The sequence below is a fragment of the Hyperolius riggenbachi genome, chromosome 9 (assembly GCF_040937935.1).
Source record: "Hyperolius riggenbachi isolate aHypRig1 chromosome 9, aHypRig1.pri, whole genome shotgun sequence".
In the NCBI taxonomy this organism is placed as follows: Eukaryota; Metazoa; Chordata; class Amphibia; order Anura; family Hyperoliidae; genus Hyperolius; species Hyperolius riggenbachi.
The window spans coordinates 228,515,777-228,536,054 of record NC_090654.1 but is presented as its reverse complement, the minus strand read 5'-3'; the positions used below and the strand labels follow the sequence as shown (position 1 = coordinate 228,536,054).

At 43.2% G+C, this 20,278-nt stretch overlaps 3 protein-coding genes across 5 annotated transcripts in view; 1 reads left to right on the top strand and 2 right to left on the bottom strand.

Moving 5' to 3' along the window:
- Positions 1 to 20,278, bottom strand: part of RGS6 (regulator of G protein signaling 6) — a 531,053-nt gene that overhangs the window by 177,342 nt on the left and 333,433 nt on the right. The window lies entirely within an intron of this gene.
- On the top strand, positions 7,386 to 11,304 carry LOC137532351 (uncharacterized). The gene is made up of 3 exons (XM_068252761.1): positions 7,386 to 7,522; positions 7,617 to 7,718; positions 10,419 to 11,304. Exons 1-3 carry the CDS (start codon positions 7,509 to 7,511, stop codon positions 11,302 to 11,304), a joined length of 1,002 nt encoding a protein of 333 aa, XP_068108862.1. The 5' UTR covers positions 7,386 to 7,508.
- LOC137532353 (uncharacterized) lies at positions 9,128 to 10,430 on the bottom strand. Its single transcript, XM_068252763.1, has 2 exons — positions 10,209 to 10,430; positions 9,128 to 10,028 (listed from the first exon to the last, which is right to left on the bottom strand). The coding sequence occupies exon 2, from the start codon at positions 9,941 to 9,943 to the stop codon at positions 9,128 to 9,130; it is 816 nt and encodes a 271-aa protein (XP_068108864.1). The 5' UTR covers positions 9,944 to 10,028; positions 10,209 to 10,430.

Genomic DNA, 20,278 nt, shown 5'->3' with positions numbered 1-20,278 from the left:
GGGGGTCTAGAGGCACAATGGAAGGACACAGAGGTAGGTCATTGTTCACAAACCATGTCTATGTGTCCTAATATGATTTGACAAACCCAACTTGGGTTCTCTTTAAGGAGGAGTTATAACCAAAACAGCATAATTAATAAAATCGCTTATTTTTATTACAATATTCATTGATAAATTATTTAATCAGTGTTTTCCTATTGTAAAAAAATGTCCTCTCCCTGATTTACCAATATACAGTAATATATAGCCATAGCAAGTGTTGTTTCTGAAGCTGAAACCAGGATAATAACGTAAAAGTGGGTATCCTGAATAATTTACTGCATTTTACTATATGTAGTTACAGTTCCTCTTTAAAACATGCTTTTATCCAATATAATACACTTCATTTGTGCAATTTGCACAGGTGTTTCTTTAAATGCAGAAAGCATTTTGCTGGTTTGATTTGAAATTGTGGTTACAGCTAGAAGCACTTGGCTGACATTCACGTCTGTCATTTATATCAAACTCAAATGCTACTCTTCCCTGTTAACATATGAAACATCTACAAAGATAAGAGTAAATAATTTGTTGCCATTTAAATAAACAATAGCAGCACAGAATGTCTCTTGTCATCCTCACGGCTTCTAGAAACGTGCTAAGCCCTTACCGCCACGTTGCAGCTGGAAGCCATCTCAGTTTTCCATGAACCGCGCATCGAAATAGAGCGTCTTGCTGAGCTTTCTATCTCTTTATCTTGGCAAGACATGGCTTCAAGAGCCACTGTAGTGTAAAACTACTTACTGGAGCACACCAGGGAAAGTGTGACTTATTTTAGTTCTTTTTTTTTCTCGATGTTGGGATGCATACACCAAGCAGAACACAACCAGCAGATAAGTGCAGATTCAAAACCTGGTAATGTTATTAATCACGCCTATGCCCTACTTTGACCCATAAAAGGATTATGCATAGATGAAGCATTTCCATTTAGATTGCTCTTAAGGAAATCCGGTTGTATGAAATTAAATAAAACAAGATATCGTTTAAAAATGAAGACTTGATAAAAGTATATAAGGCTTTACCTCTTTCCTCTAAACTGCCAAGGCCTGAGTATGTTATACCCAAGTCACACACAAATTATACATTTATCTTCATTCAGACCTCTACCCTATCATGATTAGTGATTAATGAATCTGACCATTTTCCCTTTGCTAAAGCATTCATGAAAGTGTTCATAGATTTTGCGTAAGTGTATTTTATCCCAAAAAGTGCTGACATCAACAGGGCAAGAGAAAATGCATTTCTTTTTTTACTTCGAAAACTCCCTTTTTAAGAAAATTTCTCTGTTCATTTATAATAACAGCACAGTTCGTGCAAAGGTGCAAAGGTAGAACTGAAAAACCTAACATGAAATCTGCACTTTTTGCCTGTAAGTTGGCCTTGCTGGCCATGAGAATGTACTGACTGTGTAGTTGTTAGGGTAGGGAAAAATGGATTTCATTAAAAATGTTATTGCATCTAAGATCTGATTCATATCAAGGGTTGACTTGCTCGCTAACCACTGTCTCTGTCACTGTGTATCATTCATGAGCATTTTTGGCTGGTATAGTAAACTAAAGCTATGGCATCTGGACAAGGCCATACACAATTGAGTAGTACAGTAAAACCCCCATTATCCAGAACTCTGTTAACAAGAATTCTCAAGCAACCAGAAAAAAAACTTCTGGCCTTGCAGGATGCATCAATCTACTTTTACACTTCTTTATACAGTAATAAATCTCTGTTACATTAAGTTAAGCCTGTCCTTTGTCCTAATTTGTTTTTAATTACTGTTATTCGAGATTAACACAGAGTTTATGGTAAGTCTACATTGTGGTGTATAGTGCGGTTTCTTAGCTAGGCCTATTTATAACATTGGCCCTCAAGCAACCAGAAACTACACTAATCTGGCACCACCCAATCCTAGTTGGTGCCAGATAATGAAGGTTTTACTGTATATTTACTGTATATAACTATATATAAATGGGCAAAAATTATCTGCAGAACTGCACAGATGTTAATCTGGTTTGGAAGGAGGAAGCACTGAGGTCATGTGAAGCGTGACTTTCTCTCTCTCTCCTCCATCCCAAACCTAACTTGTCACATTCAAACCATACCTTTCGTACCAACCGTCGCCCCAAACTTGGCACACTCCCCTCACTAGAAACCCACAAAAAGACATGAGCCACTGAATACAGATGGAGGACATCGCACCACAACCGCAGCTTCATGGACTACAAGACCAAGCTGCGAATATTCCACACTACCCTTGCAGATAGCAAGTAGAAATACTTTGGTCTGACTGGTGCCTTATCCTCCAACACACGTCATCTCGTTGCCAACTTCAATGCCCTACTCAACTCTCCCCCCCCCCCCCCTCAGCCACTGATCTGTCAAACCACTTTATCGACAAAATTATCACCTTTAGAATGGAGATCTCTCTCCCCAAACCACCGCCCCCTACCACACTTGTCCTTGTTCCCCTGCTGAACAAACCCTCACTTGACTACCACCCAATCTCCCTCCTCCTTTTTGCCTCAATGCTCCTTGAGTGCATGGTCCACCTACACATTACCCAGTTCTTCAATTCAAGCTCCCTATTCGATCCCATGCAATCTGGATTTCAGCTGGTCCAGTCTACTGAAACAGCACACACCAAAGTGTTCAATGACCTTACCCTTACCAAAGCAGAAGGTAAATAATCCATCCCGCTCCTCCTAGATCTCTCCTCAGTGTTTGACACTCTTGACCATTTTCTCCTCTTCCAATCTCTCCAGTCCATCGGTATTCATGACCTGGCTGTAGCCTGCTTCTCCTCCTACCTCTTCAACCGCTTTTTTACAACCTCCTTCAATGGCGCCTCATCCACTCCCATCCCCCTCTTAGTTGGTATCCCCCACGGCTCATTCCTAGGCCCCTATTGTTCTCTCTTTACACTGCCTCAACTGGGAAAGTCATCTCCTCCATGGGAAACAATTACCACCTGTACACGGATGACACCCAGATTTATCTCCACACCCCTGATCTCTCCACCTCCACCATGGGCAAGGTCTCTTATTGCCTCTCCACCATCTCCTCCTGGATGTTCGCTAAGTTCCTGAAGTGCAACCTGGAAAAAATTCTTCCCTCGCACAGCTCCACTCCTCCCAAACTTGCATGTCACAATCAACAGAACAACCATCCACCCTGCTTCACCCCCCCCCGCTGTCTTGGTGTGATCCTGGTCTCGGCCCTCTACTTTGCACACCACATCAAAAACATTGCCTGAGCCTGCAACTTTCATCTCCACAACACCTCTAGAATCCACTCCTACCGGTCTCCTGACACCACCATCCTCATTATTCATGCCCTGATCATCTCCCATCTGGACTATTGCAAGACCCTTTTACAGGCCTCCCTCTAAACCACATCACCCTGCCCTGAAATCTGTCATAAATGCAGCAGCCAGACTGATCAACTCCTCCTATCGCAGTGCCTACACAACTCCTCTCTGCAAATCACTCAAGTGGCTCCCCATTCACTTCAAGATTCTGTGCTTGGCCTACAAATCAGTGCATATGACCTGCCCGACCTACATCTCTAATCTCATCCAGGGGCACAGTCCCCCCTCAAATCCTCCAACAACTTGCGTCTGGCAGCTTTAGGTCCTTCTCACTCCCAGGCACAACTGCAAGACTTCTCCATGGCTATCTGGAACCCACTTCCACCAGTCATCAAGCTCGCCCACTCCTTTACTTCCTTTAAACAAGCCCGTAAACCTCAACTGTTCAGGCTTGCATATCCCCCCACATCAGTGCCCTGATACGTTCTCCTGTGCACCTTCTCAATAGACAACCCTTATGTGATTCTATCTCCACCCTTTAGATTACAAGCCTATGGCAGGGCCCTCCCTCTTGTGTTCCCAGCTTGATCATGCACCCTCATTGTAGGGCACCCTGCTCACAGGCTTGAACTATTGTCACCAAAGACACCTACCCTGCACTGCATGGTCTTTTTTATTGTAGTTTACCGTTTTTTGGTTTGTGATGGCTATATGTACTAACTGTTATGGCAACCCCCTTTATGTATTGTACAGCACTGCATAATATGTGGGTGCTCTATAAAAACAATAAATAATAACAGTAAATGTAACGTGGCATGCAGGGCAGAGAACTCCTCCTCACCTTGTCCGCTCATTTGGGTGCTGAACAGCAGCGGTTGGGAGTGTTTGGGTGTATAATTCACGTAACCAAATTTGAACACCAACACTACTGTCAAGACTGCAATTTAGCATGTTATACACCCTCCATCATGTCTGGAGAAGCAAACTTGGCTGCAAACTGAAAAGGTACATTTTATCACAATATTACAAAATAGCTTGCGTACACAAATGCTTCAACAAAAGTTCTTGCAATATCCTAGTAGAATTGAGGAGGTAAAAATGCATATGTCTCTTGGGTCATTAAATGTCCAGAAAGATTCCTGGCATTAATTCACAAAGAAGTTGTCTATTTATGTCACTACTGTAAGCCTGGCTGGTGGAGCAGGTTACTGAATATGACAATATTTAATTGGCCAGGAGATACTGTATGCTATAGCTCTGTATCAGCCAAGCTTATAAAATGGTGATCCGGTCTGTTCTATGGAAGTATATATAGGAACCAACAAATTTGGGCCTCCGGAAGTGCGGGTGAAATTTGGGCGCTGCCATAGGAGCCTGTGTTCATTTTTAAGGTAATACTGGCTATAGTCAGAAATTTGGGTGCTGAGTTTAGCTAACTGGCCTGGCTTGTCTGATTAATTAGAGAGGCTAGTGTTAGGAATAAGTGCGAGGTGGTTGGTGTTAATAGGAAGTTAATGTTAAGGTGGCCATACATCAGGCGACTTGGCGGGCGAATGACGATCGATTCGATTATTATAATCAAATGAGATGAAAATCAGTGCTGCCAAGTGCATGCCCGACTGACAATGTGACCAATTTCGGTCCTGAAAATAGTCGCATAGTTGATCGCGCATGCTGCAAGATGTTGGGCCGACTTGCTCGATCAGATGCACGGCGGTAATGGCGTTCACGGGGAACATTTTTCATAAGGGGGGCACAGCGTTGGGGCGGATGTATGCGGCGCACAAGGCCAATTCCCGAGAGGTTTCATGCTGAAATTGATCAGGAATTGGAGAGAGATTTGTCTCTTGGTCGAATCTGCCCATACATCGCTAGATATATGGCTGCCTTTAGGAGTAGGTTGGTGGTGGTTAGTGTTAGGCATAGATAAGGTAGGGTTAGTGTGAGAATTTGGGAGACAGTAGAATATCTGAACAATTACCATAAATATCGGGGTTAGTAAAATATCAGTATAGCTACCAATATTTTAGTATCGGGGATACAATATCGGTAGAATTACTGACATTCTACTAACAGTATTCTGGTGCCCATTTTTCCTCATAATTACCAAAACTATCGGGGATAGTAGAATAATGATATAGTTACGGTAAAATCCCAGTTATTCAGAACACAATTAACCAAAATTCTCAAGCAACTAGGGAAAAAAATCTGGCCTTACAGGATGCATAAATCTAGTTTTACACTTCTTTATACACACTAATAAACCTCTGCTACACTAAGTTAAGTCTGTCCTTTGTTTTATTTTATTTTTACTGTATTTCAACATGAATACAACATTTATGGTAAGTTTACAGTGTGGGGTATAGTACTGTTTTTAGCTAGGCCTATTTTTAACAGTGTCTCTTATGCAACCAGAAACAACACTTATCCGACATCAGCCAGTCCCCATTGTTGCCAGATAATGAATTCTGGCACCCACTTTTCCTTGCGCCTTTTTTTCCCCTTTTCTTTGCATTAATGCAAATCTATATCCTTGGGCAACAAGATGACAATGTCTAACAGACTTAGCTAAATGACAGATTCCTTTTAATTGAAATTTTCTTTAAATTGGAAAGAAAATGACAACGGCACGCAGAAGTGATATAACCTGCACATATCATATATTACAGTAAATGATGATTCTGCAAAAAAAAAAAAAAAAAGCATTAATGTCTCAACTTTTATCGCCAATGCATGCTGGTTATTTTTGATTTGTGAAAGCTAATCAATAACTGCTCCACAATGATTTAAGCATACTAGTCCGCAACATTCTGAGTACACCTTAATGCTATTCCCAGAATAAAAGCTGCTGGGTTCAAAGAGTGCAGCGGCATTAGTTACACAGCGGTCTAGGAAACACGGGTTCATTACTACTCCATGGCTCCTGTACTTAAGCTTCTCAGACTTTGCTCTGTATGAACATGTTCATAATTAATGGATGCATAATACCCAGAAGTCTTGGGGGCATGCTGTGGCTAATGTATGGTTATTGTAAAAGACTCTAGGCACTGAAAAACTAAAAAAAAAAGATGCAATGAATTGTATGATGGCTGCGAGTCAAACAGGATTACACATATCAATGTGGACAGAGTTAATTGTTAATACACTGCAGAAACAAACAGTAAACAGCTCTTGATATGTGATATGATCATTCTTGGATTAAAACATGACTGTAGAGAGGCTTGAATTAATTTCTATTCTCTAGATGCACTTTCAGATCTGTATGATCACTGCTATAGCTCACCATAATCCCAGTCATGGCTGGATTCTAATTGTATTAAATGCATGGAAATTCAGGCCTGGTTTTAGAATATATCAGTAATTATTAATCATATGCAAGGAGATAAAAATAAAATGCTCACCAACATTCCAGGTTACAAACGGGGGGGGGGGGGGGGGTTAAAGCTCTACCCCTCAACAAGAGCAGGATTGCATTTCAACCAGCCCTAGCCCATATCACTGTAGGCCTGGGCCACACTATACACGTTTGCAGATCGCAGTCCGCGGTCCGGGCTCCGTGTAAACAAAAAACGGAACGCAAACGGATCCGTTTGTAGAAAAATTGCAATCCGTTTCCGTTCCGTTTTTCAACCAAAAAAGGTTTAGAAAACGTACCTGGGCCAATGCAATTGGTATTGACCAATAGGAAGGAAGTGGGAGGGGCTATGCTGCTAATATTTACCCATTTCCCACCTCTTGACCACTAGGAAGCCAGTGGGAGGGGCTATCTTTAGAAAAAAACAGTGTTTTGACCATTTTAAGGCATATGGAATGTCCTGGGGAGGTTTTTTGAGTGCCTGTACCAATGTCAAATGAGTGGGAGTGGTTTTGCTGTACAGGGAGTAGTTTGGTTATAGTCTATTGTCTGTACCATGTGTTTGATGCACTCTTGAGAATACAGCAGGCAAGAAAGTACAACATCAGGCAGCACCATGGACCCCATTGTCTTTCTGTTCTGGATGAACCTGGCTTGGATGGGGTCTTCCTGTACTACAGTGGGACCCTCATGCGGTCAAGAGTGCGGAGATGGTGGGTACATCCTCTCCTGCAAGAGAGACAGCAAAAGGGGCAATTTTCTGTCCTCTATCAAGACCTGAGAAAACACCCGGTCAAGTTCTTTAAATATAGCCGGATGTCTGTGGACCTGTAAGTACCTTCTTCTTACCTGAAATAACATTTTACCTGTCCACACACTCTGTACCTGTGTCAGGCTAATGTTGTTGCCATTTTTGTCTTCAAGGTTTGATCACCTTCTCACCATCTTGAGGCCCCACCTTCTGAAAAAGGACACCAGGATGCGAAAAGCCATCACTCCAGAGGAGCAACTTATGATCACCCTGCGGTATGTTATGTCTTTTATCTATCATCTTTTATCTTTTTTGTAATGATGAGACAAACTATTTATTTTCAACAAAAAATAAAAATTTATTTTTTGGTTATCAAAAACAACAACAAAATGGCATTCACCAACATGGTGGCCAAACATAACTTTCAAAATTGAAAGAACATTTCTGCTTCAAGGTACAATACTTCTTGTTTGTTTGAACCATCCCCCACAACCCCCATTGTCCCATTGTTCCATTGTCCCAGTGCTCATGGCTTGGGAGTGGAGATGTTTGCTTGAACAATGTGGCAGATATTGGCTCTTGTTATCTGTCTGAAATGCTATCTATTTTAGCTGTGCCTTTATTTGTTGTACTGTGTTTGACCAATATGAAGCTAGCCAATTTTGGTGGGGGTGGGGGGCGGGGGGGGGGGGGGGTGGAGTGTTGAAGAGCTATTGTTTTTGCATACCTGTGCAGCAGCAAACTTTAACAAAACACAAAACAAGTGTTCACTCCAAAGCAATGCCTGGCTGGCTACCTACCATTCAAGACCCTCTGAACAGCACTCACCCACACAACAGTCCAGGGACCATCTCTGGTAGGAAAGTGCTGTTCCAAAGGTCTTGAATGGTAGGTGGCAAAAGTAGGCAACCAGGGTGCCTGGTGAAAGAGGTAATTTTTCTTGCATACTACCTGTGCAGCAGCAAACTTTAGTAGTGCAAACTTTACAAAATAACAAACAAGTGTTCACTCCAAAGCAATGCCTGGCTGGCTACCTTTGGCTACCTACCATTCAAGACCCTCTGAACAGCACTCACCCACACAACAGTCCAGGGACCATCTCTGGTAGGAAAGTGCTGTTCCAAAGGTCTTGAATGGTAGGTGGCAAAAGTAGGCAACCAGGGTGCCTGGTGAAAGAGGTAATTTTTCTTGCATACTACCTGTGCAGCAGCAAACTTTAGTAGTGCAAACTTTACAAAATAACAAACAAGTGTTCACTCCAAAGCAATGCCTGGCTGGCTACCTTTGGCTACCTACCATTCAAGACCCTCTGAACAGCACTCACCCACACAACAGTCCAGGGACCATCTCTGGTAGGAAAGTGCTGTTCCAAAGGTCTTGAATGGTAGGTGGCAAAAGTAGGCAACCAGGGTGCCTGGGGAAAGAGGTAATTTTTCTTGCATACTACCTGTGCAGCAGCAAACTTTAGTACTGGAAAGTAGCAATAAACTGAGTACAACTAGTAAACTGAGTACTATTGTATCCCAGACTGTGTTTGACTCGCTAGTTTTAGTTACCTGTCCATCAAAATCAGAAGGTGACCAAAAACACACTCAACTGTCATTGGACAGGCTTTGATGGTAAAGTGTTGAACATCTGATTTTGATAGACAGATATTTAAACTAGTGAGCAGTGACACTATTTCTTAAAATTTATTATCATTCTCGGTGAAAAAAGGGTATTTGCCACTACTGGGCTGGGAGGAAGCAGAAGTACGAGTGCTTGCGGTACTACCTTGTGATAGCTGGGTATACGTGGTAGTTTCCTCTGCAGAGGTGATAGGAAAAGAATGTGGTGGCTGGTAACCCTGGTATGACTGATTTGGAGATGGACCGTGGTATGGCTGAGTGGGAGATGGTTGCCATGCAGAGGGTGGCCTAGTGGGTGGTGCAGAGTAATCTAAGTGGTTTTTCACCGCATCAAGCAAACTGCATTGACAATGTATTAACCTGTGCCGTGGCACTTGTTCCATTAAAGGCAATAGTGACATCACCGAGTGATAAAGGCTGCTGCTTTGGTGATGCATCAAAAGGTCTATCTCTTGGCGATGTTGTTGACCCAAATTGTGTAGCTGCTCCTGAAAAAGCTGCCTTTCTTTGCGCAGCATCTCATTGGATTCGGCCAACTGAGTTCTCAGAGTGTCTATGTGTTGCTGGTATTGATGGGAAATAGTGCTACCTGATTTGTCCTGCAAACTTCGGGACACTATGGCTTCCTGGTTTTTCATCATCCCAACAAGGCTTGACACTGCTCCAGCCATCTGCACATTGGCCGATCTGGCCTGACCGCGAGCAGCTGAAACCCGAGCACTTGCTTGCTTACGCAATGACTCAGCCGTGTTTGGACGCTGGGTGGGTGGTCCCTCACCAGGTGATTCAGGTTGTGCAGATGAGGCAGCTGAAACACTTGGCTGTTCATCGTCGGCAATGTCATCCAGATTGACAGTGGTCAGGGTGTCCATCGATGTGTCAGGTGACTCATCCAAAATGGACAGTGCTGGTCCATCATTTGAATCATCTAAAATGGCCTCAAAGTTATCTTCAGTGCTGTAGATAAAAAAACAACATTTTGTATGAGAAAGTGAAAGTGTTTCAACCATCCACACCACCCCAACCACCCCCCCCCCCCCCCCAAAAAAAAATGAAATAAATTTACAAATTAAATAAAGGCAAGAGAGTGGATACATACCAAAGGTAAAATAAAAAATTATAACAAAAATAACTCACCCTCTATCTTGAACGAGAGGTCTAAGGAATCGCAGTAGAGGTGTGTGGCAATATGGGGTCCTTCGCGATGCACCACTCCCACTTCTTTGGTCTGCTTTTTCCGCCTTTAGTTCTTTAATGAAGCTGTCACGTATACTTCGCCATTTTGTCTTTATCTTTTCAACTGTGGAAACAAAACCAAATAACAATCTTGTCACTTTTTTTCTATAGGTTCCTGGCGACCGGACAAAGCTATGGAAGTCTACATCTCACTTTCAGAGTTGGAAAGAGCACAATCAGTGCTATAGTGAACCGCACCAGCAGGGCGATATGGTGCAGTCTGGTTGCGAAGTACATGCCAGTTCCCGATTCTCGCAAGTGGGCGGAGATTGCCGACCTGTACTGGAACAGGTGCAACTTCCCAAACTGCCTAGGAGCCATCGATGGAAAACACGTTCGGCTACAGAAACCAGCGAGGAGCGGTAGTCTGTACTTAAACTACAAGAAGTACTTTAGTCTGGTCCTCCTGGCTGTGGCCGACGCAGACTATAATTTCATCTACGTGGACGTTGGCTCCTATGGCGGTTCAAGTGACTCGGGGATATTCCAGAGGTCCAGACTGCACCGCCTTCTCAATGACGATAAGCTGGACATCCCCGGGGACAAGCCTTGGCCTGGAACAACATCACCAAGCTACCCCTATGTTTTCGTCGGCGACGAGGCCTTTGCCTTATCACAACATGTGATGAGGCCGTTTGGGCAGAGAGGCCTCAGGCGCGAAAAACGCGTGTTTAACTACCGGCTGACCCGGGCTCGTCGCATGGTCGAGTGTACGTTTGGAATCATGTCGAACAAGTGGAGGATGTTCCACACGCCACTACAGCTGAGCCCTACCAACGCTACAGCTGTCGTGAAGGCGGCATGCATCCTCCACAACTTTGTTCGGCAGGAAGAAGGATACAACATTATGCACTTCGACCAGGATTATTTGCTCGGAATCCGACGGTTTGCAACAAGGGGTAGGCTGCAGGCCCAGCAGAATCGGGACTACATGGTACGGTACTTCATGTCTAGAGAGGGACACATACAAGCCCAGGACATTATTGTTCCTCTCTAGTTATTTTGGACATTTTGAATGTTTTTTTGTTGGGGGGGGATGTTTTTTTGTTGGGGGGAGGGGGGAGGAGGTTGGCTTTTTGTTACGTTTTATTTTAATATATTGTTTTCAAAATAAAATTTTAAAAATTGTTTTCAATGCTTGTTCACTGATGGGGATGGGGGGGGGGGGTTTGGAGTGGGTGGCTTGGGGTGTTGGGTGGATAGGAGGGGCATTGTCGAATACAGGGGTGGGTGCCTTTGGAGGGGGAGAGGGTGGACATACAAGAGATGGTGAGATGGGGGGGTTGTAGTTAAGTGGCATTTTGGAGTGGGATGTGGAAAGAAAGGATGAGTGTCACTGGGGAATGGGGGGGGGGGGATGTATGAGACAAGTGGCAATCAGGGGAGATAGGGGGTGGTGGAGTGAAAAGGGGGTGGGTGGCGGCAGGTGAGAGTTGCAGTGTGGAGAAAACAGTTGGTGTTGGGGATGTGGCACTAAACATATATATAAAGAGCACATCACACTAGGCAACATGTATCATACACATTCCAGGGCACTCACCTTCTTTGCTCTGCTTCCTGGGTGCAAGCTGATCATACTCCTCCACAAACTGCTTGGTGATGCGCTCCCATAATAGCTTGCAGTGTGGAAGGTCGCTGTGCTTCTCATGGCTATTGTCGTAGAGCTCTGGGTACTCTTGGACAGCCATTATGAGGTCCTCCACGTTGATAAACCTCCTGGTGGCCATGATGGCTGCTCTCGTCTCTCCCAGCTTGTCAACAGGAAGCTGTCAGAGATGACGTTGAGGGGAGGAGAAGGAAGTTCTGGCCATCCGTGTTGGCATACGTTTTATGTTCAATTTTGTTTGTGAAGAGGGAGGTCCGTTTTGTCATAGGCTTTCATTATCCTCCGTGTATCCGGGTCCAGGAAAAATGCAGCAGGTCCGGACTGTCCGTTCAGTTTCTTTATACGTTTTACATGGATCACCCACGGACCCGTTTTTTCTTGGAGTGTGTACAGCTGCTATTTTTAACATTGGTATCCGTGGCTCCGTTTTTCATCCGGGACAAAAAACGTAGCTACGGATACGTTTTCAGAGCAAGTGTGAACGAGCCCTCAGGAAGAGGATAGGTATCTGACACTGCAATGTCAAAAAGCTCTGTTCATTCGGCATACCCGATCCCTGTGGTGACTGGTGAGGCTGTGGGGCTTAAAGGAACACAATTGATTAACATGTTTTTTTTTAACCTGGGATTGAGAGAGTTCCTGAAGTGCTGGTAAATAATGATGTATACATTTCACTTGCTTATCTCTTTTGTTTACTGTGTCCAATTCCATTCACTCTTAACTGACGGCAAGTCTGGCCAAATCTGACGGCCCAGTGAACCATGAGGGGAGAGAGAATACCTCACATTACATCTGCTAACCCTGTGTGAGAGAAAGCTCTCACTGGCAGCTGCCTGTCTCTGACTGAACTGTCTGCAGAGAGCAGAGGAAACCACCACAGCTTTTCATACTTTTTTTGCTTTCAGAGAAAAAAAAATACTCAATACTCTGTAGTCTGATATGCAAAAACAAAACAAAACACAACACTGGCTGTGCATTGAAGCAGACACCTCTTTTGCAAATGATTTGTTCCAATAGAGCTAAATCCTACACATAAATGAATTCATGCTTTTGACATGGAAAGTAGAAAAATGTTTACACTGCTACTTAGACATTATTTGTACATTGTCATTTTAGAATACTTGGGTGTTGATAGTGTTCCTTAAAATGGAAAGGTAGTTGTTTATAATATCAAATTAAATAAAATATGAATAATATTAATTAAAACGCCATTATACTCCTTTAGAACTATATAAGATTGGTAAAGTCAAGACTGTTTCTGGCAATTTTGGTGCCCCCGGCAACCCCCCCTCCCCATATCTTATGAATAGGAGTGGAACCTGTATTCATTTCTTTTTCCAGCAAAATATATTGATAATTTATGTACAGAAATTGTTTCTCAAAGAGAGTCTACAAAGTCTACACAAAATATTACCAGGCTAGATACACCTGACCAACCCAAACTTTACTGAATCCAGTAAACCAACCATTCTATAATTGTTTATAAAAATACATATATATATATATATATATATATATATATATATATATATATATATATATACACAGTGGCTTGCAAAAGTATTCGGCCCCCTTGAAGTTTTCCACATTTTGTCACATTACTGCCACAAACATGAGTCAATTTTATTGGAATTCCACATGAAAGACCAATACAAAGTGGTGTACACGTGAGAAGTGTAACGAAAATCATACATGATTCCAAACATTTTTTACAAATAAATAACTTCAAAGTGGGGTGTGCATAATTATTTAGCCCCCTTTGGTCTGAGTTTAGTCAGTTGCCCATAGACATTGCCTGATGAGTGCGAATGACTAAATAGAGTGCACCTGTGTGTAATCTAATGTCAGTACAAATACGGCTGCTCTGTGACGGCCTCAGAGGTTGTCTAAGAGAATATTGGAAGCAACAACACCATGAAGTTCAAAGAACACACCAGACAGGTCAGGGATAAAGTTATTGAGAAATTTAAAGCAGGCTTAGGCTACAAAAAGTTTTCCAAAGCCTTGAACATCCCACGGAACACTGTTCAAGTGATAATTCAGAAATGGAAGGAGTATGGCACAACTGTAAACCTACCAAGACAAGGCTGTCCACCTAAACTCATAGGCCGAACAAGGAGAGCGCTGATCAGAAATGCAGTCAAGAGGCCCATGGTGACTCTGGACGAGCTGCAGAGATCTACAGCTCAGGTGGAGGAATCTGTCCATAAGACAACTATTAGTCGTGCACTGCACAAAGTTGGCTCTTATGGAAGAGTGACAAGAAGAAAGCCATTGTTAACAGAAAAGCAGAAGAAGTCCCGTTTGCCGTTTGCCACAAGCCATGTGGGGGACACAGCAAACATGTGGAAGAAGGTGCTCTGGTCGGATGAGACCAAAATTGAACTTTTTGGATAAATAACACTGCACATCACTCAGAACGCACCATCCCCACTGTCAAATATGGTGGCGGCAGCATCATGCTCTGGAGTTGCTTCTCTTCGGCAGGGACAGGGAAGCTGGTCAAAGTTAATGGGAAGATGGATGGAGCTAACTACCGGGGAATCTTGGAAGAAAACCTCTTAGAGTCTGCAAAAGACTTGAGACTGGGGCTGAGGTTCACCTTCCAGCAGGACAACGACCCTAAAGATAAAGCCAGGGCAACAATGGAATGGTTTAAAACAAAACATATCCATGTGTTAGAATGGCCCAGTCAAGGTCCAGATCTAAATCCAATCGAGAATCTGTGGCAAGATCTGAAAACTGCTGTTTTCAAACGCTGTCCATCTTATCTGACTGAGCTGGAGCTGTTTTGCAAAGAAGAATAGGCAAGGATTTCAGTCTCTAGATGTGCAAAGCTGGTAGAGACATACCCTAAAAGACTGGCAGCTGTAATTGCAGCAAAAGGTGGTTCTACAAAGTATTGACTCAGGGGGTTGAATAATTACGCACACCCTACTATGCAGTTATTTATTTGTAAAAAATGTTTGGAATCATGTATGTTTTTCGTTCCACTTCTCACATGTACACCACTTTGTATTGGTCTTTCACGTGGAATTCCAATAAAATTGATTCATGTTTGTGGCAGTAATGTGACAAAATGTGGAAAACTTCAAGGGGGCCGAATACTTTTGCAAGCCACTGTATATGTACAGCCTGAGCATTACAGGTCAGAATATTGTCCTAGAAATCCAGAAGTGTTGCATGCTAAACCTAAATCAATCATGGCTTAATTAACATATAAATAGCACCCGGTATATCCTTGCTATGTAAATCAGCAATGCCCATTTAGATGTTGAAATTAAATCCACCCCTGTTTTAACAGAACTAGAAGTTGTATATAAGAAGCTTGTAAAACAATGTGCTAAGAAAAGCTCTGTGGTGCCCCCTCCTGCAGGTGTCACCCCAGGCACCTGCCTGGATGCCTATGCCTAAAAAAGGCCTTGGGTAAAGTGCTGTCAGCTGTTTGTTTTGAATGTACTGTTGACACAGTGGATGTTCTGAGAATGACCTGGCTTTATAGGGTGAAGGCCTTTTACACAACAGTGACAGAGTTTACAGCAATCAGTTTTCCTCTTTCAAACATCAGTAATCCGTCTGTGTGTATTTCAGATATATTGTTGGATTGTAGCATAGATAATCCTTTCAAAAAATCTCTAATTGTGATCTCATGGAAAAATTACCAAATCCCACGCATGAATGATTGGATTAAACTGATGAATATCTCCCTATCATGTAACAAGGCATCATATGAGACTTGCTATTGATCATAATAAAATGATATGACCTTGCTGGCTAGTTCCCAGCTTAAATCCCAAGTTCAGGCACATATGGGAAAATGGAGAAAAGTATGGTAAAGTTGCCATGTGAAGGGAAGGCACAGCAAGTGCCAGTACTCAGTGACAAGGTAGCCAGCACTGCGCAATAAGCACGACCGGAGTTATATAGGTAATACGAGTGATGCTAGGGCAGCACGTGCCATACTACATACTTAGAGGAAACCAGAGCTGAGGGAAATTAAACGTTTTGTACATACCTGGGGCTTCCTCCAACCTCATGCACAAGGATCGCTCCCACACCGCTGTCCTCAGTCTTCTTCCTCTTCAATACCGGGTCCTGTAATTTCAGCCAGTCGTGGCCAGTCAGCGCCATCTACGTATCTCTCCTGCACCCACCAGATAGATACGTAGAGGGCGCACTTCTTTTGCGCAGACTGGCTGCAACTGGCTGAAGTTACGGGACCAGTAACGAAGAGGGAGAAGACTTAGGGCTGCGTGGGATCGATCCATGTGCATGGGGCTGGAGGAAGCCTCAGGTATGTATAAAACTTTTAATTTCTCTCAGCTCTGGTACACTTGAAAAACATAAAGTGTATCAAAGTACAAGTACGAAAAGACTTACTGAAAAAGAGGGAAGCCTCTGGATCCTGCAGAAGCTTCCAACACCGTCCTCCAAACCTCCATTGCTGCTTGCAAACCCCCTGAAGAAATCTAACAAGGGCTTGTCAGATTAAAAAACTGAATCTCCTGTTCAGGAAAGAGTGGGCCTGCACAGTAAGCTAGAGCCGCTTATGCACGAGCAGCTCCATGCTACTGCGCAGGTGCGGCCATGCTTGTGCGGGTGCAGCACAGCCACGCTCGTGCATAGAGGAGGAGCTTGACCTGGGTCTTCCGGAGTGTCCCAGGACTCCTAGCAAGTGGTGGCAGCAGGGAGGAAGACATGAGGAGCCTCAACAGTATCCAGAGTCTTCCCTCTTCTTCAGTATGTGTTTTCTTACCCGAGGTCCAGCTTTGGTTCTTTTTAAATTATAAAAAGTCTTGCTGGGCATTGATGTATACTTGTAGCACTTTTCAATGGATTTAGAGTTTCACCTTAAGTTGAAGTGTGGTGCATGTTTGTCTAATAATTAGTATGTGCATAAATGACAGAATGTAAATGCTTTCCCCGAATGAATGGTGTGAGGTAAGTATTGATTCAAAGATGAAGTGGATTATAAAAGGCATTTGAAATACAGTAAAGTATCCAACCACGCACCCAAGGGAAACGTTTCCAAGTGGCAAAGTAGGAATTCATGTTGAGATCCTGGAGAATGAAGACCTCAGGAGAGGCAATGCTTCATAAAAGAGATAACGGGCCATAAATAAGATTTTATTGCAATATGTGCTAGATGGCAGCTATCATGAAAGCGATCCCGTGTCCTTAAAATACCACGGAATCTGAGAGAGTGAAATCTACAGTATCACCTACATTTGATTAAAAGTAGTAGGCTTATATTTATTCTTTGCCTGTGCCTTTTTTATCACATGCTAAATGTTACAGCAGATTACAAGAAGGCATGTGGAGGCACAGGAAATTCACACTTAATTTGTTAATAGAGTGAACATCTAGCTGCCAGGCTGAATGTGGCAGGAAAAGGACGATATGTGCTCCTATGTCCTTCATGCTCAGAGCATCTATCCTCATGCCAACAGCACCAAGGTAGCTGAACCTCAGTTGATCTTAGCAAAGTGCCAAGGTTACTGTGATGCTGCATGCCCTTCCCCTTATTCTATGTCATATCCTCTATCTGACATACTAGGTAGACAAGCACCCAACGGGGACAGACGTGTGCTTAAAGGGATACTGTAGGGGGGTCGGAGGAAAATGAGTTGAACTTACCCGGGGCTTCTAATGGTCCCCAGCAGGCATCCTGTGCCCGCGCAGCCGCTCACTGATGCTCCTGCCCCGCCTCCAGTTCACTTCTGTAATTTCTGACTTTAAAGTCAGAAAACCCCTGCGCCTGCGTTGCCGTGTTCTCACTTCCCCTGATGTCACCAGGGGCGTACTGCGCAGGCACAGACCATTACTGGGCTTGTGCTATACACTCCTGGTGACATCAGCGGGAACGAGGACACGGCAACGCAGGCGCAGGGGTTTTCTGACTTTAAAGTCGGAAATTCCGAAAGTGAGCCAGAGGCGGGGCCGGAGCATCGGTGAGTGGCTGCGCGGGCACAGGATGCCTGCGGGGGACCATTAGAAGCCCCGGGTAAGTTCAACTCATTTTCCCCCGACCCCCCTACAGTATCCCTTTAAGTGGAAAGACGCAATAGCATAAATGAGTCAAACTAAATCCAATGCGAAGAATCCACAGCATCACGTCAGTAATGTATAGCTCTTTTATTGTTTAAAATAATAAAGAGATAGCCATCCAAAAGCAATCCACCCATATGTGTTACGCTGGATGCCAGAGTACTTCCTGGAAGTGTCAAATAGTGATGGTCAAGTAGATGCAAACAGCATGACACATATGGGTGGGTTGCTTTTGGATGGCTATCTCTTTATTATTTTAAACAATAAAAGAGCTATACATTACTGACGTGGTGCTGTGGATTCTTCACATTGGATATCCTCTACCTCAGGCAGACGGTCCTTAGCAATATGTTCATGTGATTTGGGAACTAACAACTTGGTGCTGTTGGTTTTGGAGCCAGGGTTGACATCACAGTTCAGTCCACTATGTGAATGTTGGCAAAAGCCAAAATTGGCACAAGGGACACGGACGGCGGTCTGACTGATTTCCTCTTGTGCTCCCTTTCATGTGCAGAGTTACACACAGTGGGTGGGGTTTACAATAGAGACTCACCTCCTCCAGGTACCAGTGGCTAGAGGTCCCACTTATTTTGTACAGTGCTGCTCACACTCTACCTCTCTGATCTGAAAATCAGGAAGTAGAGAGTGTGCGGCTCTGCAGAAGACATTTCTAATGGCTGGAGCCTGGAAGAGGTGGGTCCCTTTATAAACTGCATATAATACTGCATAAGAGGGGAGCACATCAGGGGGACCACCAGACCACCACCTGGAACACTATTTAGTGGGGGGACAGGAAATACTGCGGGAGTATGAGGAGACCACTACATAACCAGTGAGTACTGAACCACCAGGGAATACTGATACTAGACTACAAAGAAATTCTATGGGAGAACCACTAGAATACAAAGGAATACTATGGGGGGCCACTAGACCACCAAGGAATACTCTGGGGAATGGGGAACCATTAGACTATCAGCATTGGTGCTGGAGACCCTTGTCCCAGCTGTGATAAATTTATTAATTTATTCAAAGCAGATACAGAGTTTAAATGAAAGAAGACGGGAGAAACCGAGAGCCCACTATATATACAGTATATATATATATATATATATATATATATATATATATATATATATATGTATAGTAAATGTTTCAAAGGTTATTTGAAAGTGCTAAGAATGGAATAATACTCACAAGTGTAGGTCACCTCAAAGGCAACCACTCTATGAACAGGTGGGGAATAAAAACCCGACCCCACACAGGTTAAGAAATTGTTCGCTGTAGTGCTGGAAACACAGAACAAAACCCCTCCTCCAAGGGTGGACAATAAATACCATTGTGATCAATAAAACAAAGGCACCAACAAGTATAAATTACAGTAAAATCAGATTAAAAGGGAGGTAGTGGTGGACTTACCTCCTCAGGATGGACAAAAACACTCATTGATAAAAACAACTTTATTTGAGCACAACTCCACTTTGCAACACATTTCGGAGGGGGAAAAAAGCACCTCTTGAGGCAAGAAATATATAAGAGAGAATCAGTCTCTGTAGGCTCTCTGTAGGCTCAGCGCCTCTGGTAAGTTCACTGCTACCTCCTTTACTAAACTGATCTTAGTGAATTTTATACTTGTTGGCCCCTTTGTTTTTGTTTCAATTGTTTTTTATTGAAAAGTTTTGTAGGTGTTACAGTTCAATTTTCAACAAGAACAAATTTCGACATCAGTAAACAGAAACAGCATAAAAAGTTTACAATCGACTCATCTTTAACCTGAGCAAGTAAAAACCAGTATAACACTAGTAATCTCAACGTACTGATCTGTGGGTAGAGCAACTATTACAGTTAATAGTCAGATAAGGAGTTCCTAAACGCTGTCGTTGTTTTATCGATCATACCAGATACAGAGTTGATCATCACCACTCTAAAATCAATGAATAACTAATGCAGGAGCTGAACAAGGGCTCTTGGTGAACCCCGAAGACCATGGTCCTCAGTGCAGTCTCAAGTCCTGCATCCTCTATTGCTATGCCACTGATTTCAACATTAAATGCAATTTCCTCCATCACATCCTAGTAATCTCTCCCCAACTTAAAATTAAAACTATTATCCATTACCTAGCTATACCAACAATTTTAAAAAAAAAACTATTTCCCCAAAACCTAGCTATACCCTCCATGAACAGTAGAGGATACAACAGGCTGCTGCAGCTTATTTGTTTAATACACTGAAGTAGGAACTACTATTTAATGCATGTTGGTTTTGGTAGGCAAAGAGGCATGTGGACTTGTGTCTTTAAGTCTGCTCATCATTTTACTTT